The 24,920-nt window shown below is 43.6% G+C and overlaps 1 protein-coding gene across 1 annotated transcript in view; it reads left to right on the top strand.

The window, feature by feature from the left end:
* PTGFR (prostaglandin F receptor) overlaps nt 1-20,815 on the top strand; it is a 227,649-nt gene extending 206,834 nt beyond the window's left edge. The window contains exon 3 of the mRNA XM_069232223.1: nt 20,159-20,815. Coding sequence (XP_069088324.1) covers nt 20,159-20,485 — 327 coding nt within the window. The 3' untranslated portion in view covers nt 20,486-20,815. The remainder of the gene's footprint in view (nt 1-20,158) is intronic.
* The last annotated feature ends 4,105 nt before the right edge of the window (nt 20,816-24,920 follow it).

Genomic DNA, 24,920 nt, shown 5'->3' with positions numbered 1-24,920 from the left:
GCCTACCGTGAGATCGAAACTTCGACGCGCAGCCCCGCAGAACGACGCGCAGCCGGAAAATAAGCAGGAGAATCCACGCACAGACCCGGGACATCTGGTAATCCCCGCGATCCACAAAAAGAGACTGTCTGCGCGCCGGAAAACGACGCCCGACTTCCCCGCGTGGAAAAGAACGACGCAAGTCTGTGTGTGCTGAGAAGAAATCGACGCACACACCCCTTTTTCCACGCATCTCTTCTCCTGTGGCCCTCAGAGGAGATTTCCCACCAGAAACCAGGTACTCTGTGCTTGAAAGACACTTTTATTGCTTTTTTAAAGACTCAAAGACACTTAATATCACTTTTCAGTGATATCTTTACAAATTCGTATTGCAACTTTGATCGTTTTGACCTACAATTACCCAGATAAATATTATATATTTTTCTAAATACTGTGTGGTGTATTTTTTGTAGTGTTATGCTATGGTGTTGTATGATTTATTGCACAAATGCTTTACACATTGCCTTCTAAGTTAAGCCTGACTGCTCGTGCCAAGCTACCGGAGGGTGAGCACAGGCTGATTTTGGATTGTGTGTGACTTACCCTGACTAGAGTGAGGGTTCTTGCTTGGACAGAGGGCAACCTAACTGCCAACCAAAAACCCCATTTCTAACATTGGTGATCAGCGGTGAGGATAGGACTTGTGTTTGTGCAGTGACATACAGTAGCTAAGTATTTCACTACCTACCCACAGTTGAAGGTCAACTTGATTTTTCATCTTTTCTGGCTCTTGGTTCTCTGATGTCCTCCTGGATATACTATTGATATTTTGGACTTTGGATTTTGGTTTTTGCTGATAAGATCTTATCAAAATGGGATTGTGTACCGACTCATTCTTTGTTCGTACTGACCACCTCACTAAGGCTGACCTAAGGAAGCTTTGCAGACAATGGGGCCTTCCTGTAGCAAGGAGATCTACTAAAGCGGAGATGCTCCATCACTACATAGTCTGGGGGGAGGAAAGATGGGCAGAGAGAGAGGCAGCAAGAAACCAAATGACTAAGTACCCCTCAGATGAGGAGGAAGACTACTCAGATGAGGAGGAAGGATACTCAGAGTTGGACAGTGACCCAGAAATAGATGAATGGCTCCGAAGTCAAAGGCGACAGGAGCAACAATTAGAGGAGTATCTTGCAGAGGTTGAGGCAAAAAGACTTTTAGCCCTGGAAGAAGAAAAGATTGCAGCTCAAGAGCTGAGCTGTAAAGAGCTGAAACTGGAGGCCGGAAGGGCTGAGTCCAGTTCAGATGGTGGCAGCAAAAATCTTGCATCTAGTACTGCTGAAGAAGGGCACAAGCCCAGCGATGTGGTGCCCAACTTGAAGAAGGGAGTTGACACACCCCAGGCAGTGCAAGGGTATGAGGTAGTTCCCGTTATGCACAGGGTCCCTGAGAAGGATTGGGGAACTGGCACAGGGAGTCATATTCCTACTGGGGGGAGGGACACTTTACTGACTCTAGCAGAGAGTGACAGAGAAAAGGGTTCCCCCCTGGTGGACGTCCTGGATATAGAGTGTAGAGACATCCCAGAAGAGTTTGGGTTGAGTGTCAGGGACAGACAGATACTGTCTCACCAGTCTCAGGAGGGTGAAGTAGAGTGCTTTTCCAAGGTTGAGTTACTGGGTGGTTGGGTGAGGGGTACTGTGGTTAATACATGTGAAGGGCAGAGTGATGTAATTGCTGGAGAGCATATGTCTGGTCCTTATTTTCCAGAGCTACGCCAACACCAGGTGGAGTGTGAGTTCTCTGACCCCAGGGAACTTACAGTGGAGGCAGACTTTTGGGTGAGTACCAGAGAGTCTGAAGAGGCATTTGGGGGTGCTCCTGAAGGGAGTGGTCTAGGTGGTTCCCGACCAAGTGAGGTGGGAGAGGATTGTAGTGTCCCAGGTAGGTCTCAGAGCCTAACCTGTACCGTAGGGCCACCTTTTGAGGGAAGCCCCGCAGTGTCAGAAGAACTTGGGGGGATGACTGTAGACAGCATCCCAACAGTTCTGGTGTCTGGCAGTACCACTCCTAGTGAGGGGGTGCAGAAGTCCAGACCTAGGGTTGAGAGGGGGTGGCAGACCCCAGTGGAGGATCTTGAAAGTCAGGGGTCAGCTCTGAGAGCAGAGCCCCCCAGGAATGACCCAGGTGAGACCGTTTCTGGTTTGGGGGAAACCCAGACTCTGCCGGATGGGCAGAGGTCGGGAGACCTGCGCCAACCAGACTCTTGTGTGGCCCTTGGGGACGGCGTGTCCCTTGTGGGGGGTGAGAGTGCCCCCCAGGAAGTCCTGGCATGCCAGGCAATGGTTCAACCTCAGGGTGGTTACTCTGGGTTGGCTTACCAGGTGAAGAGGTCAAACTCTGACCTGGTGGGAGGTAGGTGTGCCTCCCAAGAAGTCCTGCTGTGCCAGGCAATTGTCCAACCTCAGGGTGTTGACTCTGGGTTGGATGGTCAGGTTCAGAGGTTAAACTCTGACCTGGTGGGGGGTAGGTGTGCCCCCCAGAAAGTCCTGGCGTGCCAGGCAGTTGTCCAACCTCAGGGTGTCGACTCTGGGTTGGATGGCCAGGTTCAGAGGTTAAACTCTGACCTGGTGGGAGGTAGGTGTGCCTCCCAGGAAGTCCTGGCATGCCAGGCAAAGATTCAACCTCAGGGTGGTGACTCTGGGTTGGATAACCGGGTTCAGAGGTTAAACTTTGACCTGGTGGGGGGTAGATGTGCCCCCCAGAAAGTCCTGGAATGCCAGGCAATGGCTCAACTTCAGGGTGGTGACCCTGGGTTGGAGAACCAGGCTCAGAGGTTAAACTCTGACCTGGTGGGAGGTAGGTGTGCCTCCCTGAAAGTCCTGGCCTGCCAGGCAATGGTTCAACCTCAGGGTGGTGACTCTGGGTTGGCTAACCAGGTTCAGGGGTTAAACTCTGACCTGGTGGGGGGTAGGTGTGCCCCCCAGAAAGTCCTGGCGTGCCAGGCAATTGTTCAACCTCAGAGTGGTGACTCTGGGTTGGATACCCAGGTTCAGAGGTTAAACTCTGACCTGGTGGGAGGTAGGTGTGCCTCCCAAGAAGCCCTGCGGTGCCAGGCAATTGTCCAACCTCAGGGTGTTGACTCTGGGTTGGATGACCAGGTTCAGAGGTTAAACTCTGACCTGGTGGGAGGTAGGTGTGCCACCCAGGAAGTCCTGGTGCGCCAGGCAATTGTTCAACTTCAGGGTGGTGACTCTGAGTTGAATGGCCCAGTTCAGAGGTTAAACTCTGACCTGGTGGAGGGTCAGTGTGCCCTCCAGGAAGTCCTGGCGTGCCAGGCAATTGTTCAACTTCAGGGTGGCGACTCTGAGTTGAATGGTCAGGTGCAGAGGTTAAACTCTGACCTGGTGGGGGGTAGGTGTGCCTCCCAGAAAGTCCTGGTTTGCCAGGCAGTGATCCAGTCTGAGGGTACAGACCCGGGGCTGGAAGACCAGGTTCAGGGTGTCCCCCTGGACCTGGAGAGAGGGGCTACTGATAACAGTGCCCCTACCCCATTGTCTTCTGAGGAGGCCACTCCTAGTTGGAGGGTGCTGGACCCCAGAAGGGAGGGCAGGGGGAGGGAAGCCTCACCCCGGGCCCTAGTCCAACCTGAAGGTACAGACCCCAGGTTGGAGGGCCAGTTGCAGGTTAACCGCCCTGCACTGGTGGAGGAATGGTACAGGGCGACTTCTATAAGCACCCTGACCATGGTGGACTCTGGGGGTACCGCTCCAGGAGGGAGGGTACAGAGCCCCAGAGGGGAGGACCCGGTTCAGGCTGTCCTCCCTGACCTGGTGGAAGGGAGAGTGGTTAAAGGGTGCCCAGCACCTGGGGCTACCGCCCCCCACTCTCCACAGCCACAGTGGTGGGAGAGCTTGGAGAGGCCTGGGGCCTGGCTCTCATCCCTGACAACTGTCAGTAACCACAGTGGCTTGCTGTCCGGGTGGACAGAGTTATCCCTGGGGAGGGGACAAGTGTCACACCCCGGGGATAGAATGGGCAACACCACTGTGTTGGTCCTGGTGGTACTATCCTGCTCCTGGGATACATCTGTGAGCAATGTAAGGTTAGGTGCTGCACAGATGGGATCCGCAGGAAAGGAGAAAGGTTCCCCATGGATGGGCTTAGTGGGCCCTGAGAGTATGGACAGAGGGATCCAATTGGAGTCAGGAAGGCGAAGAACTGGAGCATGCCCCTGCTGTTGTGGGCCTGGGTCCTTGTTCTGTCGCCTCAAACAGGGAAGTACATCAGGATAGTGATTGTTCTCCCCTGGCTTTAGGCTGGTGGGGGGTCATGTTGGACCTGGCTTTTTGACAGGGACATCCCCAAACTTTTTGCCTCCTTCCTCCTATTTTTTCCGACCTGTTGTTGTTGGCTTTTGACCTCTGAGCACTTTACCACTGCTAACCAGTGCTAAAGTGCATATGCTCTCTGTATAAATTGTACTATTGATTGGTTTATCCATGATTGACTATTTAATTTACCTGTAAGTCCCTAGTAGAGTGCACTACATGTGCCTAGCGCATGTAGATTAAATGCTACTAGTGGGCCTGCAGCACTGGTTGTGCCACCCACCTCAGTAGCCCCTTAACCTTGTCTCAGGCCTGCCATTGCAAGGCCTGTGTGTGCAGTTTCACTGCCACTTCGACTTGGCATTTAAAAGTACTTGCCAAGCCTAGAACTCCCCTTTTTCTACATATAAGTCATCCCTAATGTGTGCCCTAGGTAACCCCTAGAGCAGGGTGCTGTGTAGGTAAAAGGCAGAACATGTACCTGTGTAGTTATATGTCCTGGTAGTGTAAAACTCCTAAATTCGTTTTTACACTACTGTGAGGCCTGCTCCCTTCATAGGCTAACATTGGGGCTGCCCTCATACACTGTTGAAGTGGCAGCTGCTGATCTGAAAGGAGCAGGAGGGTCATATTTAGTATGGCCAGAATGGTAATATAAAATCCTGCTGACTGGTGAAGTCGGATTTAATATTACTATTCTAGAAATGCCACTTTTAGAAAGTGAGCATTTCTTTGCATTAAAAACTTGTTGTGCCCTTCAATCCACGTCTGGCTAGGTTTAGTTGACAGCTCCTTGTGCATTCACTCAGACACACCCCAAACACAGGGTACTCAGCCTCACTTGCATACATCTGCATTTTGAATGGGTCTTCCTGGGCTGGGAGGGTGGAGGGCCTGCCCTCACACAAAGGACTGCCACACCCCCTACTGGGACTCTGGCAGACAGGATTGAGCTGAAAGGGAACTTGTTGCATTTCTTAGAGACTCTTTGAAATCACCCCCACTTCAAAGGCACAACGTAGTATAAAACAGGGCCTCTGTCCTACCTCATCAGACACTTGCTGGAGAAGAAACCTGAACCAGAAACTACATCCTGCCAAGAAGAACTGCCTGGCTGCTCAAAGGACTCACCTGTCTGCTTTCTACAAAGGACTGCTGTCTTGCTGTTGCCCTGCTGCCTTGCTGAACTCTTGTCTGGCTGTGAAAGTGCTCTCCAAGGGCTTGGATAGAGCTTGCCTCCTGTTCCTTGAAGTCTCAGGACCAAAAAGACTTCTTCCTTTCACTTGGACGCTCCGTGCGCCGAAAATTTCGACGCACAGCTTGTTTCGCGGCGAGAAAAACGCCGCACACCGACGCTGATCGACGCGACGCCCTCGGGACGATCGAGACTTCGACGCACAACCTCGCAAGGACAAAGCTGCCCGACTTTCCAGGAGAAATCGACGCGACGCCTACCGTGAGTGCGAAACTTTGACGCACGGCCTCGCAAGGACAACGCCGCCCGACTTCCAAGGTGAAATCGACGCGACGCCTGCCGTGAGACCAAAATTTTGACGCACGGCCTCGCAAGGACAACGCCGCCCGACTTCCAAGGAGAAATCGACGCGACGCCTACCGTGAGATCGAAACTTCGACGCGCAGCCCCGCAGAACGACGCGCAGCCGGAAAATAAGCAGGAGAATCCACGCACAGACCCGGGACATCTGGTAATCCTCGCGATCCACAAAAAGAGACTGTCTGCGCGCCGGAAAACGACGCCCGACTTCCCCGCGTGGAAAAGAACGACGCAAGTCTGTGTGTGCTGAGAAGAAATCGACGCACACACCCCTTTTTCCACGCATCTCTTCTCCTGTGGCCCTCAGAGGAGATTTCCCACCAGAAACCAGGTACTCTGTGCTTGAAAGACACTTTTATTGCTTTTTTAAAGACTCAAAGACACTTAATATCACTTTTCAGTGATATCTTTACAAATTCGTATTGCAACTTTGATCGTTTTGACCTACAATTACCCAGATAAATATTATATATTTTTCTAAATACTGTGTGGTGTATTTTTTGTAGTGTTATGCTATGGTGTTGTAAGATTTATTGCACAAATGCTTTACACATTGCCTTCTAAGTTAAGCCTGACTGCTCGTGCCAAGCTACCGGAGGGTGAGCACAGGCTGATTTTGGATTGTGTGTGACTTACCCTGACTAGAGTGAGGGTTCTTGCTTGGACAGAGGGCAACCTAACTGCCAACCAAAAACCCCATTTCTAACACTACTCCTTTCAGATCAGCAGCTACCACTCAAACAATATACGAGGGTAGCCCCAATGTTAGTGTATGAAAGGAGCAGGCCTCACAGCAGTGTAAAAATGAATTTAGGAGTTTTACACTACCAAAACATGTAAACTACACAGGTACATGTCCTGTCTTTTGTCTACACAGCACCCTGCCCTATGCCTAGGCCATATTTTAGGGGTAACTTATATGTAGAAAGAGGGGAGTTTTAGGCTTGGCAAGTACTTTTAAATGCCAAGTCGAATTGGCAGTGACACTGCACACACAGGCCTTGCAATGGCAGGCCTGAGACATGGTTAAGGAGCTACTTAAGTGGGTGGCACAATCAGTGCTGCACGCCCACTACTAGCATTTAATCGACAGGCCCTGGGCACATCTAGTGCACTTTACTAGGGACTTCTAAGTAAATTAAATAATCCAATTGGGTATGATCCACTGCTATCATGTTTAAAGGGAGAGAGCATATGCATTTTAGCACTGGTTAGCAGGGGTAAAGTGCACAGAGTCTTAAAACCAGCAAAAACAGCATCCAAAAAGTGAAGGGAGGCAGGCAAAAAGTTTTGCTGATTTGTGTGTTTTTTGTGCATCGAGTTTTTGTTAATTGAAATAGAGAAATCTCCAAACAGATTTGGAAATCTTTTTTAAATGTTCGACTTATAAACGATCTAATATAAAATATGTTTCCAACTAGGGGTGAAATCTGGAAAGAACTGTGTTTCCTGAGTTTAATGTAACTTCAATTAGATCGGATAATGGACTATTGGGAACTGCCAGCAGTAAACAGATGAAAGATTAGCCAGGAGAAAGTACTGGTGTTTTTAGAGTGTGATTCCTCTCTACCTTTAACATGTAGATGGCCTGTGAAATAATATAGCCCCGAAGTTGACATGGTCACATAGGACCTATGAAGAAGAAATGGCAAAGGGAAAACTTCCCTTGCCTGTATTGAAATTGCAAAACTGCAATCGCTCTTCCCAAATGCGGGGGTTCGTGACATTCAAACTATAAAGCCTCTTTTGAAACGGAACCACCATAGTAAGTTGACTTTGTCTGAGCCTACCAAACCTCAGTTAAAATTTTAGACTGATATTAAGGCGAGTTTATATGTCTTTGAATTAGGCCAATCAGTTACTATACCTCACCTGTCACACTGGTTAAAGCTAAGAAGATCCAACAGAAAGAAACGTACAGCTTGAAACCAGCAGTGTTCACTCAAAGGTGCAGATAGCATTCACAGGTTTGTTTCACCGTGGGACTTAGATCCCTTTGAAGACTCTTCTACCAGATGCCGAAGTTGACAAAGAGATCCAGATAGATGTATTCAGTTACAGTGGAGGCATATCTAGGTAGAGTTTCCAGTTTTGTCAAGCTGGACATGTTTTGCTCATAATGGCTTCTAAGTCCAAAGAAACACCTTTCATTGAAACTAACCTCTGTGCTATATCCATACTTGTGCACATGCAGATCAGCGTCAGGGAGCGTCTGAGGGAGAGGCAGAACTTGAAAAAACACAGGAACTGGACAACGGAGGAGGATCCACAGAGTCCAGTGAGCAAGCAGTGGTGCGGAAACAATTGTGACGAAACTGGACTTTGTGATGAAGTTCCTTTCATAGTGCAAAACAGGAAGTGAGAAGTAAAAAAAGGTTAGCCCATCTTGAATTGGGAGATCTAAAAGTGAATAAACTTATATTCAAATAAGCAGTGAGTCTTTCTCGGAAAAACTCATCATATGTTTATAATTAATACAGCTTACATATAAATGTGGTGACTAAGATAAATGATTTTCTCTGCATGCAGAGTATTCCAGGAGCTGGTATGCACGGAATCCATGCCTTTATAAAAATCCGCCAGCTGAGGACGCCAGTGTGTCCTCAGTCTGACGTGGGGAACAGTTTTGCTGCTGCAGCACCAGTGCAGCAGGAAGACAGAAGGCTGCAAAGGTAAGCCTGTGATGGCAGGAAGAAAAAAACAACACCATAGAGAGTCCCTCAAAAACAGGATACAAGCATTTTCTAATGTAATAGGTATTGCATTTAGTTGAGTTAGAGCTATTGGCATTGTAAATGCATAACTGGACTTTTCTTGCCACATAAATTGGTCAATCCTACCACATAATTTTGACTTTGACTGAGCCTAGGTCTTACCACAAACACTGCATCCGCCATAAGCTCACGTGACTCTCCAAGTAGCAGTATCAAACTAAACTTTGTCATACCGCATCTGATAGCAACCTCACTTTAAATTGTAAACGGACCCACAGCCTGTGTTTTTAAATACATCTCATTCTGGGCAGTGTGTTGCAGTAATACCCACCCGCAGTTGCCTGTTGTTAGAGCCTTGCATGAAACAATAAATATAAAGGGAAAAGAACTCAGACATTAGGTATGCAATTTCAAGTCATGAGATGCAGCTCAACAAAAGTGGGGAATAAAGTGTATTGAGGGAGAAAAGAAAAGTTACTGGCTCCTACTGCACGGTGCACCTAGTTTATTTGCTGTGACAACCAGGGGAAAAAACACACCAGTTATATAGCAGGAAAGGAGTGTCACCAGCCAACTACCCTGCTTTGCCCGAAAGAAAAAATAAAATGACAACATCCTGCAGTACATCCACGGCCGGCGTATTGGGCAGTAAGCCAACTACAATGTACAGGAAATGAACAAGCACTGTGGAAAGTTAACCTTCGCGCAGCCAGTGGAAAATGCATCTCAGGCCAAATTAACGGTGCCTATCTCCTGACAAAAAGCACACATAAATGGCACACGGACATTAAGTTTGCAATTAGACAAGGGAGCTGAAATTAACCGCCCAGCTGGTACACACTTGCACTTCCTGGCTTCAGGTTGCTTACAATAACTTGTTGCTGGTGAGCTATGTAGGAGAAGGAACGGGGTTTTGCCTGAGACTGAACTGTAATACGAGCTCGCAGCCAGAAATGCACATCACCCTGCTCCAAAAGTCAGTGTATTCCTTTTCAATGCCCCTCGCTTGACAACCATAAATGAGGTTTAAAAGATTGATACTATGTCACAGCATTATTAAATTAAACAAATAGAACAACGGGCAGGAGGTGGGGGTGGGCTCATAAATGAGTTTCAAAGCTCAATATAAATCACTGCATAATTACAATAAACAAATAGAATGACGGGTGGGAGGTGGTGGTGGTGGACATGGCCGCGCTGCACCAAGTACAACAAAAGGGTTCGCCCAACACCAGATGAAGAATGCAAGCGAAAGGAAAATGTAGTTGATGAGGCTTCTCTGCGAAAAATTAAAGTGAGGTATCGCTTCATGAACCACTTAGGAGGCAGACACTGGACTAAACCAATGATAAGCAGCAGGCAGAAGCAACGTACTTCATTCAATACAACAGGTCTTCCAGACAGCGCATGTGTGCAGCTAGGCTCAACCTAAAAAGAATGTCGCCACCGCAGCAGGCCCCAAGGAGCCAACAGTAAGGAAAAGTCCTTACAGCTATTTTGAGCACAAACTTAAAAACACAATTTAGACACTCAATTAGATATTACATACTGCTGAGACCTAAATTAATATTACATCCATAAATGTAACCATGTGTGCTTCAGACATAAACAGCTGTGATTGCTTGCTCTGATATAATGTAAAAAAAGTGAGTCTCTGGTTATACTTTGTGATAAAATATTTAGGGTCGGTTTAGAAGTAGCCCATTAATCTTGATTCTGAAAGTAATCCAAATCAGGATTTAAAAGAGCTGAAGTACGTATGTGGATCTGTTGTTTCACCCAGTGGCTCCTCCTGCTTAAAGTAGTAGAAGTCACTGAATGAAGAACGGGGGACATATTATACATTATCAGGGAAACTGGTAGTAGATTTACTGTTTCCTTGGACAGTTTCACATTTCTCCTTGGATGGGAAACATGTTGTCCCTCTTTTAATACCCATTGTCTCTGCCTCCTCCCATGGAGTTACTAATGCCCATGATGTTGGTGACTCTGTGGAGGGAAGAGTTAATGGTGTCGCTAATAGGGATCTTGCAGTAAATGTAATTGAGAATCCCACAATATAAATATTCATAATGCTTACTATAATTATTCCATTGGATAGCAAATATTAAAAACTAAAAAGCTTTTCATGGCTGCCCGTGTGAAAAGAACATTTTTGTATATTGTAATCTCCAAAGACTATGTAAAGGAATATGATTAAAATCAGAGACCCTGGGTTTATAGTATGTCTTTGAGATATGTTATAGAACAATACTTGTTAAACACAGTGTTAATCAAAAATCAAAAGTAAACATTCTTTAGAGAAGATGATACAAAGTACTGGACTAATACAACTTATACTTCGGTGTAAAAGACATATGCATGCATATGTTTCTATGACCTTACAGAGCCAGAGATCTGATATGAATTTCCTTAAGGAAAGTTGAACGCAATTCTATGACCAGAAATGCAGGTGGGGTTTTAAAAAAAGAATGTGATGTGAAAGTTAGCAGACACTAGGGAATGCACAAATATTTGTTGACATAAAAAATTCCCTTTTCATCCATGAAAAGGGTAGGTCACCTGTTATGGAGAGGTCATCTGAAAATAGTCTGACTGTACTAGATGTTGCCATTTGTAAGTTAAAAGAGTATGTTAAAGAGGTTAAAAGATATTGAAGCAGTCCTTCCAGATGTGTATTCCTTTGTCCAGGTAGTCCAGGGGGGTATGCAGTATTTCTCACATATTTGGTTCTAAGGACAGTGACTCCTATGTGTTAGTACAGTTTGTCTTCTGCCCGTGGTCATATCACCATATGCAGCTCTAGGATGGATATTTTAGTCATTTTAGTTTTATAGATGGCTGTTCCAGTGTGCTTTTGAAAATACCACGTGGCAACTTGATTGGCTAATCCATTCAAGTGTGCTACCATCAAAGATAATGATGCACACTGGAGAGAATAATGCCTGTTCGAATGTTGAGCATTCACATATAAAGCCTGCCATCCTCCTTGTATTCACCCTCCAGACACTGACATGGTTTTCACCACTTTAAGGTGGCCTCTTTCTTAACCAAGAGACAAAACTAATTTTCAATGTCTGCATGCACAAACTTGACATCAGAACTACTTTAAAGTCATATATCTATTAAAAATTCAGAATGGAGGATCCTTATGTACATTGCTGTCGTTACTGTGTGTTCTAGCAACAGATATGACGTCTATTTCAAGGGTGCTTTATTTTTTTGAACATCAACCAAACATAATTCATCATCAACAGTATATCTATCACAATGGGCTGAACCTTCCCACCCAGGCAATCAAATCTGAAAAAATATGTTAACTATTCTCCAGTTATCACTGGATTTTGGCATTAATTTGCTGTTGAGGTAGAGATGGAATTGAAGAGCATGTTGCCTTGGTTCCGCCTCACGCTACTCATATTACTGGTATAAAGGTGATAAATCCCACTTTCTCCCTTACAGTTTTTTCCATTTGTGGCACGATTTAGAAGGTTGGAGACAGGAAGTGTGTGTTGCTGCTCTATCTTCACAAATCTTGATGTGAATTGTGAAGGCACAGTGAGGATCAGATATGGAATCTGTAAAGGGATGTTGGCAGTACAATAGAAGTAATAAGGATGAACTAGATCTTAGGTTTCCCCCTACTTGGGAGCAGAATAACCTCCAGCCAGTCTGTAACCTCTCCTCTGTCTGAGGTTGTCACCTGCTCTTGCTCTCAGTTGTTGGGAACTGTAAATCCTCAGGTCAATGATAATCTGAGGACATAGATTTACTAAATTGACTATGACCTTCTAATGGATATGTAGCAGTAGAAGTATGATCTGGCCATGCCCAAACACACATCATACATTGCTTTCATGTCAATATGTAGTCCTGCAATAGCCTTTGGGTGAGTGTACAGTACTCCATATTCAGCAATTTACTGTATTCCACGGCTGCATCAATAGAAGCCTAAAGCCCGACACCCAGAGCATTTGCCTATCCCATCTTCTTAACAACAAGGACCAAATGAGCACAGATACAAAGGAGACATATAGGTGAGAGCCAATAACTCACTGTGTGCACTAAGGTGGTGATTACATTCAGCCCAATTAATTGTAACATATGCTAAAACCCCTGGTACAGAACATATTTTAGTTCTGATTCGTGTGATATGCTTCTCAGTCCCTCGTGTGCCCTTCCAAATAAACCCACAAACGTGGGGCTAAATTCACAGGACCTGCACTGCAATTGTTTCATACATGCTGATTGTTTTCTAGCAGTACATTAGAAATATTTTCAGGACTTTTAATTCAAAATTGGTGGTGCTGGTCCAGTTGCATTTCCAGTGATGTCAAAACAGTGCAAAGTCATTCCTCCTGGAAAAGCAGGTGACAACTTTGCAATCATGATCGTTGACTTCCCCACCCCTTGAAGAAGAATGGGGAAGGGAAAGCGACTATGTCTGGCAGCAGTGTTCTATCTCCCAGCTCTAAACCAAAGTTTTCATTGTGGGTGGTTGTTCAAACTTTCAATTTATAATCTGCAGTCTTCCTGAATTGAACTTTGGGTACTATGTAAAAAATTGGGTTGTTACTTGAGAGGGGAAAAGCCCCACTCAGGCAACAACCACAATCTGTGTCAGGGTGAACCACAAAATACACTACATTAACCTGTGCTTAAACCTCTGGTATAGAGACACAAAGCAGTCAGGCTTAACATAGAGGCAATGTTTAATTATTTATGTAGAACACAAACAGCAATAAAGTGAAAACACATAAAATCTCTAACAAAGTTTGAAAAATATAGAACATTTTAATAAATAAAATGATACTAGAACAAGTACAAATCCAATCAGTAGAACAAGAGATACTGATTTTTAAAGTTTTAGATACAAGTAGCGTCAAGAAGCAGAAGGCGATACTCACAGTTATCTGGGCATGCTAGATAGGGAAATTCACAAGCTCAGGCCATTGGAGCACAGGTCAGATACAGGCACCAGATTAGTCCCACTGAAGATTGACCTTCTTAAGTCCAGTGCGAAGAGTTCAGTTCACATTAGTGGAGATTGTGAGGAGCAGGCTTTTGTTATGAAGGGCAGGTTGAGTGCTGTGGATGGTTGTTACTTTAGCGGAAAGAGCTAGTTGTCACTGGAGCATCACATGTGGTCGCTTTTGGAATGAAGTGCAGGTCCAGCATTGTCGTCATTGCAAACGGTCACTGTCGGAGGAAAAAAGTAGGTCCCACTAGAGCTTTGCCGTGGTGTTTGTTGTGGGCAGTCGATTCTCGACTTAAAGAGATCAGTTGGTGATCATGAAGAGCCCAAACTTCAGGATTTTCACCATTTTATTGAGGAGAAGTCCTCACTGATACCAGTCAAGGTTCCAGGATTTGAGGGGTACCTCTTTGGGGTCATGACACCTCCAGGAGAGGCCGCAGCAAGCCTCAGGCAAAATCAGAAAGGTACAGTTGGTGCTGGTCAGCTGAGCAGTTGCAGAGAGTCCAATGAAAGCTTGTTGTGTCCTTGTAGCTCACACAGGAGGTCAGCCAACTGACTCACAGAGTCACTCTGGGTAGCGTGGAATGAAGGCAACCAGGCAAAGTCTTCCTTATTCAGATAGCAAGGAAGTCCTTCCAGCAGCAGGGCACCCTTCTGGCAGCAAGGAAAGTATTCACCTGCATTTTCACAGGTCCAAAAGTCATCTGATAAGTGGTTCTAAAAGTCCTTTTTGTGGAGCAATTCCCTGACCTACCCCTAACTCTGGTTCTGGTCAGTTCTTTCCCTTCCAAGATCTTGACGTCAAACCTTCTGGGGTGACAAAAGGCAGGGCAGGCTTGGTGTCAAGTTCTGATGCATGTACTACTGGTAGGCCCTTTGAAGTGTAATGAGGTCAATACACAACCCACAACAGCAGAGCCATTTACAGTCATGTGACATAGTACACTCGAAGAAAGACTCAGTTGGTTTTAGGCAAGAATATGCTAAAAAAGTAGACAAAATAAGAAAAAGGGACTTCCCTTGTAAACGATCTGGAACCAATGGTGATAGCATATAAATTGAGCCAAAAGGTTCCTGATGGAAGAGCAATCACTCTTGAATTACATGTTATCAAAAGAAACATTTCCTGCAACAAGCTCAAATCCATGCATTCTTCCCTTTAAATCACCCTTACATCCTGTCTTTTCAACATGGGCACCTTTTTAACTATCTACTTCACTATGTGAGGTCACATCTTTTATGGTGCCCAGGTCTGTATTCTGTTCCAGTCCGACCCTGCACGTCTTATATTTTAAATAACATACACCCTGCTCTTTGAGTATTAAAGGCCTTGGGGGGTGACTTATAAGCACAAAATATCAAATGGCAGTTTAAAACTGCACTACAGGCTGCATTGGAAGGCTTTAAACATGTTTTGGAAGGCCTTTAACATGTTTTGAAAGGTCACTTTAGTGGGTGTCACTATGAGTGCTGCCACCCACTAGAAACAAAAATCTACAGGCCCTTGGTAAACGTATTACTGTATAATAGGGACTTATAGGTAAATTAAATTTACCAATCAGGTGTATACCAGTTGTTACAATTTTTTTAGGGGGGCAAGAGCACGTTAACATTCCCAAAAGCCAACAAATATAGGTTCAAAAAAAGAAGGTGATGAAAGGCAAATATAGGGGTTAACATAACAGAAAGGGCCAGGTCCAGTACTCTGTATGTTTGTTTAGCTCACAAAAAATGTAGCAAGTCAGAAGAGGCAGTGGAAGTCTACAGCATCTCTCAGTGGATCACAATGGTTGGACCCCAGAGGGTCTGCGCTATGTTATGTTGAGTTGTACAGCACCTACTCATTCTCTAAGAGGTACACTGGGACAAGAATCAGCATAAAAGAGAAACTGTAGGAAATCCATCTGTCTCAGGATTGCCCACAACTTGTCAGCCTCCTTGTACTTCCTTTTGGGACTTAATACGTTTGGCCTTTATTTATCTCTCAACACTCATGGTTATTAGTTTCTAAGGACCACCCCTTTGTCAAAGCCAAACTGCTAACATGATCTTGCTTTCTTTTCACACCTTTCATATAAAAGAAACATTGTTGAAAGAGACTAATGATGTAGCCAGATTCCCTCAGGCCACAATACATTTGAAATCTCTGAAATATAGTAACATTTTTGCATTGCTACAACTTGTATTTATGCTCTGTTGTCTCAGTGTAGATGTAATATACAAATGAGTACATTATTGAATGGATGAACTGTTTGAAAGTAGTTTATTAGTAGTGACAAGTAGGGACCTACCCCTAGTATTAAGGCCTCAAACACAATAAATGGTTCAGCCAAGGGCTCTGTAAAATATTCCCTGTCTCAACCCCTGGTAGCTGGCAACAAGCAAGCAGGCTTAACTTAGGAGGCAGGTGGGAAAGCATTTAAGAACACAATTACATTAAATATGTAAGATACAACACTCAATAAAAATCCAACACTCATGTATACAAACAGAAAATAGTTTTATGATTAAAATGACACCAAAACAACAACAAAAATCCAATGTAGGGAACCAGAGATATGACTTTTTAAAGATTAAAAGTAAAACCAGCGCTTACAAGCAAATATCGCTTGAAGGGTTAGAAAAGGTTGCATGGACTGGGACAAAGTCAAGAGTTCTGGCTGCACACAATATAACACTTTTACACTTACTTCCAGTAGTGTTTCTTGATGCAGGAAAATGGTCCACACACCCAATCCAAGGTTTTAGAATCTCCGAGCTGCTCCTTGGGAAGTTAGGACTACAATTCCCACAGTGCACTTGGCCAAATCCTTAAAGGTTCACTGCAGGCTGTCCAGCTGGGCTCTTCTGGCAGGACTTGATGCAGTGACTCTTGGTAGCTCCTTTATACCTGTCGCCTACAGGGAGTCAACTCCTGAAGCCTTTATTAGTTAGGCAAAGTCCTCTTTGGTGAAGCCCAGAGTGTGCACAGGTGCAGTCTTGTGAATGCAGTCCTTCTTAGTGCAGACCAGTGGTTCAGCAGAGCAGTCCTTCTTATAGTTTCTGGGCAGGGATCTTTAGGCATCCACAACACCAATCCAAGGGTCTAGAAGCTCTGGGATGGTCCTTGGGATGTTGGGACTACATTTAAAAGAATGCACCTGGCCAGTACCTTCAGAGGCCACTGAAGGCTGTCCAGCTGGAGTCTTCGTGATGGGGATGGTGCAGGTAAAACTCTGTTACCCTGTAGCTGTTGGGGAGTCCACTCCTTCACTTCGTGAAGCCAGGCAAAGTCATTAGAGCTGTAGTTTCTCAGTTTGCCGCAGATGCAGTCATGCAGAGTGCAGTCCTTTGTAGTGCGAATCAGGGTTCCAGCAGGGCAGTTCCTCCTTTCCTTGTAGGTCAGGCTGTGATCTGAGTTGCTAGGTAGCTCTCCCATATTTATTCAGTGTTCCTTGGCTGGCAAACAGGGTGCCACCCTCAGAGGTGACCCTTTCTAGCAAAGTGTGACAATAGCAAATCCAAAAAAGCACTATTCTTCCAAAATCCAAGATGGGGACTCTTTCTCCTGGAAGATAAGATCTGGCTAAGCCATCCCACTGGTGTGGCTACTTTCCTGTATCACTCCCCTTCCAGCCCCTTTGCTAATCTAATCACTGGCTGTCATCTGGACCATATGGCTGGGGTGGCAGGAAGTGGGGGTGAACCTGTGTCCTATCCTAAGTGTCATTCCCCCTTATACGACCAGTTTGGCTACTCAGCCCACTTCTTGTTGTTTGCTCTGCATCTTGCAGATCTCCACCCACCAGATGTGCAATTGCCTTAAGGCAGGCAACTTCACGCCTAATTACACAGCTTGGCTCAGCCTGGCAGAGGCTGGTCACTCAGAGAAGAGCTGATGGAAAGTTGGATTTTAGCCCAGCAGAAAAGCAAGTTCTATAACTTATTTCTCGTGATAATAAATCTAACAGTAGCAGGTTGTTGGATTTATTCTACCATTGTAAGTCAAAAATGTCCTTTTTAGGTCATTCCTAGCAATAGTTATACTTCAATAAAGTATTCCCATGTTAGCCTGTGGTGCTATTACACTACAATGGGAGAAACAAAATTGGCAGTCATTCCCTAACCATGGCATTTAAAACATCTTTTAGAAGGTACCTGCTTATAATTACAAGGCACCCAAAACCTGGGGCACCTAGTGGGAACCTTAGGGGTGACATATTTAAAATTTGGTAGTGTAAGACTTTGGAAGTACCTTTAATTCCAAAGTTGAATTTGCATATACATTTAATTTAAAGGCAGCCTGCAAGGCATGGCTGGCTTTTAAATTAACAGCAAACACCACAGCATTGCACACTTAAGTGCATTAACCCACTGGGTGTCTAAACCTACATATCCTACTGTATACTAAGGGACTTACAGATAGGTTGTCATGCCAATTATAACTATGCCTAATTTGCATACACCTTTTAGTCAGAGCACAGGCCCTGGGTCTGGTTAGCAGAGCCCAGCGCACACTCAGAGTCAGAAAACCAGCATCAAGCAGTCAGAAATGGGGACAAAAAGTGGGGGGACACTGCAAAAAAGTCCTGGTGTCTCACATGAATGGATAGATGAATGAATGTGCTATTTGTCTAGCACAAACCTAGCATAAAATAAATGGAGTGCTGTCCAAGTTCAAAGATACAGTCAAGAGGAGTAGGAGGGAAATTTAGGCTCTAAGAGTGGAGGGTCTAAGAGTGAGGATTAAACCTCCTTAAAGATCATTTACACAGGACTGCACTTTCAAACATCTTTGATGAATAGGCTTTTCATTGCCTAAGGATACAGCATACTGTTGAATATGAACAACATGCTGGCTCTAAGTTTGATTAAAAACACAACTAGTGACAGAAAGAATGCTTGCAAATATTCTAACCGCTAACAACCATTTATAGTAGCATTTCAGCCCATAATTTTTTTGGCAATCATGTCACCTCAGATTAGACCTATCAATATGCAAATCAGCCATGTTCGTCCTCCAGTGAGAACAGTCCAGGCCAAGCTGCCAAGATAGATCCTCTCCGAGCCAGAACCAATTGCTTTGGTCATAAATCAAGTATGTCACCACTTCTGAAGTTTTTTTAAGGAGAACAAGAGTGAAAGATAGTTCAATATAGAAAACATGGTGAGAGTTGATTTTAAAAAGCTTAATTCAAACAAGTAAGGCATGGCAAAGTTGTGTAATTAAATGCTGAGAACCTGCATGATGTTAATACCTATTTTTGCAAAAACATTTTCATATTGTTCTAAAAGATATTATTAAAATCTTGATTGTTTTGCTGCTGATGATGGTGATGATGCAAATGTTAGCATTCATATTCCTTCATTCCTTGTACATTACTGTCTTAACCACACCAGTTTGATTGCCTACCCTTTGTGAATCCTTAGGGTTAATGAATTAAACTGGCAAAGGAAAGGGGTGCTGAAGGCAATAAAATAGTGGGGGCAGCTAACACAGAGATTAGATAACTGTTGTTTTTATTCTAAAATGAAATTTAAATAGTTTGCAAGACATCCAGTAAGAGGAGGGTTACTGTAATTGATGGAAGGATTATGATATCAGTTTTGATATTATTGAAGCAACCAGGGTAATTAAGGGCTTCATACAGAGTTTGGCAGCTTGGATAATCAGTTCAACCTTGATGGACATCCTATCCTCTGTTGTGCAAGTGTCATAATATATAAAGTACTTGTAATACAGCAGATGGGATATCCATCACGTTTGACCCATCCTCCAAACCCTAAATCAAGCCCTAAATGATCTTAATTTGTTATGTTTGCTGCTAATGCTAATATTACAGTCCGTTCTTCGTACTTCTCACTGTCATGCCTAACCAAAATCAAATATTTCCTTTATATCACATTGTCAAATCATCATTGTCTCATCAAAAACATTTGCTGAAAATGTGTGCCTCAGCTTCTATGAGAAAAAAGCATTTTAGTAATAACTGACATCGTGTAGAGGACTGCACTGCAACTCTGAAACCTTAACAATCATTATACGTAAAATGGAGCAACTGCTCAGTTATATGGCCCATTCTTGAATGTTTCCTGCCCAGGGGCATAGCCTCAAATTTGTTACTGCTGATTTGTAACAAGATATCCTTTATGCAGTCTTCCATGGTGTATTTTGTAGTTCAAAATTTCACCAATTTCGGAGTGAGACAAACACCTATAATGTGTGTGCATGGGTGTGTGTGTGTGGGTGTAAAAGAATAATACTGTACATATAGTACATTAGTAGTGAAAGTATTGACATAGGTATGGAGCATTGCCGGCATGGATTTCACCTGAAAGGACCACAGCAAAACAAAGGTCCCTGATCAGTGAATACAGGAATCACTACAAGTTATTACTGGAAGACATTTCAGTAATGTTAGAAATATTCTAGACATGCTGAGAGAAAAGGTGTTGTTCAGAGATTGATAATGTATGAAAAATACAATGACCTTAGACACATTTTGATAGTAACAAAAATATTCAGCAAGTCTTGAAGATTAACTTAATGTGTTATTTTTGTGGTCAGGATGCCCTTACATCCTTCAGATTGCATAATGATTTCCTTTCATTTTTTTTACAGGTGACAATGGCTAATATTGGAATATATGGAAATGAGTCTCTGGAAACCTGTAAAACTATACTGTACGCTCTCCGAATGGCAACGTGGAATCAGATTTTGGATCCATGGGTTTACATACTCTTGCGGAAAGCTGTTCTCAAGAAACTGTATGGGATAGCCATAAGGTGCTGTGGTGTAGAGGTCATCAATTTACCAAGTTGGGAACTGAGCTCCATCAAAAATTCTTTAAAGGTTTCAGCAATTTCAGAATCACCAATTTCTCCTAACAGAAATAAAACAAAGCTTACAAAAAGTCTTAGCGCGGACAACAATATGGAATTAAAGTGACAACTATTAGGACATTCTTGACCATCTTTCACAATCCATATTTGCGCCTTCATGATCTTTTGGAACAACAGTGTCTCATTGCAGAGATGATTGCAGACGATATCTGCTGATGGGCCATGTTTTCTCATTATGATTGTGAGTGCAGAGCCACGCAGAGCTGATCACTGCCTATGTTAATGCACTATGCAATGCGACAATCGTGCTGTCTTGTGTATTTGTGTATAAAATGTACAGTATCTATAAAGAGAGTATAAAATGTTTACATGCATTCATATTTATAATTTAAGGGTTCATTTCATGCTGTTACAATAAAAATGTATGTGACCTCTTTGTGAATTTGCTCAAGTTTCTTTATCATGATTCGTACAGCAGATAATGCAAGCACAATATGCTAGCTGATTCCTTTCCACATTTCATCATCAAAGTATGAATGGCATCTATATTTTTAGCAACCCAGAACAATCCACAGTTGTATGATCTTTCTGCCTTCAGCAATCTAGAGAAATTTATTTTCTGTTTTCCCAGCTGCATTTAAATCTAGTTCACAAACCAGAGTCATATTACTAGTCTAATACTGCACATTAATTAGAGAAAAATGTGGGAACATTGATGTACATTAATTTCACTTATAAAATCATAAACTGTGGCATACACAAACATCCCTGTAAGGAAGATAGTTATTGATGCAGGATAGATCAGTTTGATGGTGAAAAGTAAACATTTGAACCAGACAAATGTTGCATCAAGTGTAGTATCTGTGTCATGAGTCGAATGACTTGATACTTTCACAGTTCCTAGAAAAATAAGGTCAGACAACATCTGTGTCTAATGTCAGACATGACTATGTTTCTGCATAAATCAGTAAAGATGGTGACTTCCATTGTTTAAAAGTAACAAAATGGTGACCTTCATTAGTCAAGGTGGAATCGAGGCCTACATTGCATAGAGTCGGACAATAGGGGCTTTATATCAGGGGGAGTTCAAAGATAACATTGTAATAGGCTGTCTGTGTCTAATAGTGGCATATTTGCCTTCAGCAGAGTGTTACGGACTCCTCATCATATAGAAGCCCAGTGGTGATGGGTTCTCATTGAACATAAAAGCCCATCTGCAGAAGCCTTTGGCACATCACTATTAGCAGGCATCACCATGTAAATGAGATACTGCTCTTCCCCTATCACTGCAAGCTAATAATGTCAATTAGACATGTTGTGCACTGTGCTGGCCTGGCATACGTTAATCAGGATTAAACCAGTCTTTGGTGGGTTCACCCCAGGCAGAGTGTCTGTATGCATCTTCTCAATAATCACCAGCATTTCAAGTGATTCACAAAAGGGTCTCCATTCACCTCTGAGAGAGGGCCACAGCGACACCCTGCTTTTAGGATATGGACACCAAACTGTCTTTTTCCACTGAGCTGCAGAATTTTTACTCAGACTTTTAGTGCATTACCAATTTGTAATGTATACGTAACTGGGGATATTTTCCATTCTGCTCCATTTCCCAGGTACACTGGCAGCAAGAGATCACTTTATGTATTACTAGCCCATTGACTACTTTACAAAGGCTAACAAAGAACAACTTCAGAACAATTCTATTAATTCAATGTATTCACAATGGCCCTCTACTACAAATATGAAGTGAAGTAAAACCTAATGTAGGCTTAACTTAGTGAATAAGTTTCCTTCTGCAGAGTGCTATTCACTGTGGAGGAGGCTGCGAGGAGCAGGAAGAGTGTTGCAGATGGGTGTCACTAAAGTTTCGCATTGGTAGTCATCACAGGTTGTCGATTCTGTAGTATGAAGTGCAGATCTTGCATTTCTGGTATTCAGTGGCAGCTGCTGTAGCACAAAGAATACATTCACCGGAGCTTCGCGTCAGCACGAGCAGCAAGATCTTGGAACAAATGGACTCATTCTCAATCATGGATGGCCAAAAACTTCAGGATTTCTTTTGCATTTTGAGGAGGAGCTCAACTGATGCCACACAAAGTGTCCAGGACCTGGGGGCACCCCTTGGGGATCAGGAGCTTACCCCAGCAGTGGCCAGCATGGTTGAGACAGGTCAGTTGTAGGTCCAGTCAGGTCTAGTCGAAGGTTCAGGCAGGTCCAGATGCTCTAGGTCAGCTGGGCAGTTGCAGAGAGGCATCTGGAGTTTGTGACATCCCTGTAGCTCAGCACAGGAGGTCAGTAAGCTGATCCTTGGAGTCATTTCAGGGTAGGATGAAGAGAGCAGGTGCAGTCTCCCTTCTCAGCAAGCAGGACGGGCCTCACGGTGCAGGGCCACAGGGCATGCCTATTCTGTAGTATCCACAGGCCCATGAGTGTATCACAAGGTGGGTCTGAGGATTCCCTTATTATGCCTGGCTTGAAGTAAGAGGTGCTTATGGAATTCTCCCCTACAGAGGTGTCTGGATTTGCATGACCCCCCTGTCCTGGTCCCTGCCTGAGGGGAAAATAGGCTAGTGTGTAGTCCTTTGTGTGTGGGCTGAGCCAGTGCATTTGCAGAGCAAGTGTGGTAGGGGGGATAATATATATACATCCTTGGCTGTGAGGAAGATCTCGAGGAGATCAAAACACATTGCCATTAAAATGTTTTGTTATCATTTATCACAAGCCTGTGGAGTGTGTTTTTTCAGGCACTAGTACGGAGGCACCTGATTCCTTTTTCATATATATATATATATCACAAAACACTTTTTGCAGTAGCACTCATGCAAGTGTGTTCTTTCGGTTTTCAGACGCCAAAAGTTTGAATATATGTATATGTGTTTATATATATATTTGTCAAGAAAGACCGTTATGGTCAAAATGCGTCCAGGCTTGATAAGCCTTGTAGAATGGCTTTGTAAATAAATCTCGTCATTATCCAGCAATTGTTGGGAGTGCCGTTTTTCTACAATTCAAATTGAGATATTTAAATATGGGTCCTGCGCCCATAATGGTGCACCAGCTCCGTAAGGCCAGCGTTGGAAGAACAGCAGGAGCAGTTGAAAAAAAAATATATATATATATATATATATATATATATATACACACACACACACACACACACACATGGGTATATATATTCAAACCTTTGGCATCTGAAAGATGAAAGAACACACTGCCGTGAGCGCTTATGCGAAAGTGCTTTGTGATTTATTGAAGCAACAGCATCATATATCTAAGGTGTTTCAGGGAATGCTCACCTTGGGTAAAGTTTTACCGGCGAACCTTTGGAGATTCTAATTCTCTCTGGGCTCTTCCATGTCAGTTAGCGCGAGCTACCTATAGCTATATATATATATATATATATATATATATATATATATATATATATTGATATTGATAGTGGCATAGTGGAATAGAGGAACCGGTTTCTCGTCGAAAAGAGTGTTAGAGTTGTTTTCACATTTCCAACTAAAGAAGACTAAGCATGTGCATAACTACTCGTTCAAAAATGAGATTGATAGCTCATCCAGTACAGAAGCAATTACAGCTTTTGGTGTGAATTACTGGAAACTTTTATGCGTTCAAAAAAGTGGCACATTCACTGGGGCCCCAAAGAAAAACAACAAAAAAAAATTTCGTACTGAATTTTGTGAAGCAAGTTCCAGAAGTCCAGACTGATCAAGGAGAACTTGAGAAAAATATATTTTATGTCATGTATGCAAAAAAGAAAGAAGGCATACTCAGCATGACTTACTTCATTCCAATGTTCTGCACGTTTTATGATTCTTACTATTTATTAGCAAAGGTATTTGCAGCTTGGGGATTACCAAATCCCACATTAACTGACATCTGGCCTTTTTGGTCACAGCAGTTTGTGTGATTGCTTAGAACTGTTCATTTTCCTCAGACAACCAATTGGGAATTAGACAAAGCAAAAGAAAATAATGTGTACTGTGGTACATTAAACCAGTGTCAGGTAGGTGTGCTGAGATATTTACATATACTTGTGAAGCTTTTTTTTGTTTTGCTTCGGTGTGCTGCAATCCATTGTGTCTGCTGCCTGGTGTCAACAGAAAAGACAAATAACAAGAAAAAGTTGTTTTTATAGTGCTGACTTTGTATCTTCTTGTCATGCAGTCCTCCCTACAGAATTATTAGACGATCAAAAAGTATTTCCTTCAAAACTAATCTCATTTTTTATTTTAAGCACTTCATTTGCTCATAGTGCAAAGAATATTTCTCAGGGTCGAACTGGGACAGGATAATAGGTATTATCAATAAAATAAAAGCGGCACCGATTAGAGAATTAGATCAGGGCCAGACTAGGCCATATGTACGAAAGCTTTTTCCCATAGACACAGAATGTGTAAAATCCTTTGGTACATCTGTCCCTAGGGAACAAAAGCAGTCCTGGCAAAAAGGCTCAAACTAGCCCTTTTTCCGTCACCTCTTAGCGCAATGTGATTTACCATTCATCTCCTTCTCTCTCTTATCCTTCTCTG

Source organism: Pleurodeles waltl, chromosome 4_2 (genome assembly GCF_031143425.1).
Source record: "Pleurodeles waltl isolate 20211129_DDA chromosome 4_2, aPleWal1.hap1.20221129, whole genome shotgun sequence".
Lineage (NCBI taxonomy): Eukaryota > Metazoa > Chordata > Amphibia > Caudata > Salamandridae > Pleurodeles > Pleurodeles waltl.
The sequence above is the reverse complement of the archived record's forward strand: the minus strand, read 5'-3'. Positions and strand labels throughout refer to the sequence as shown.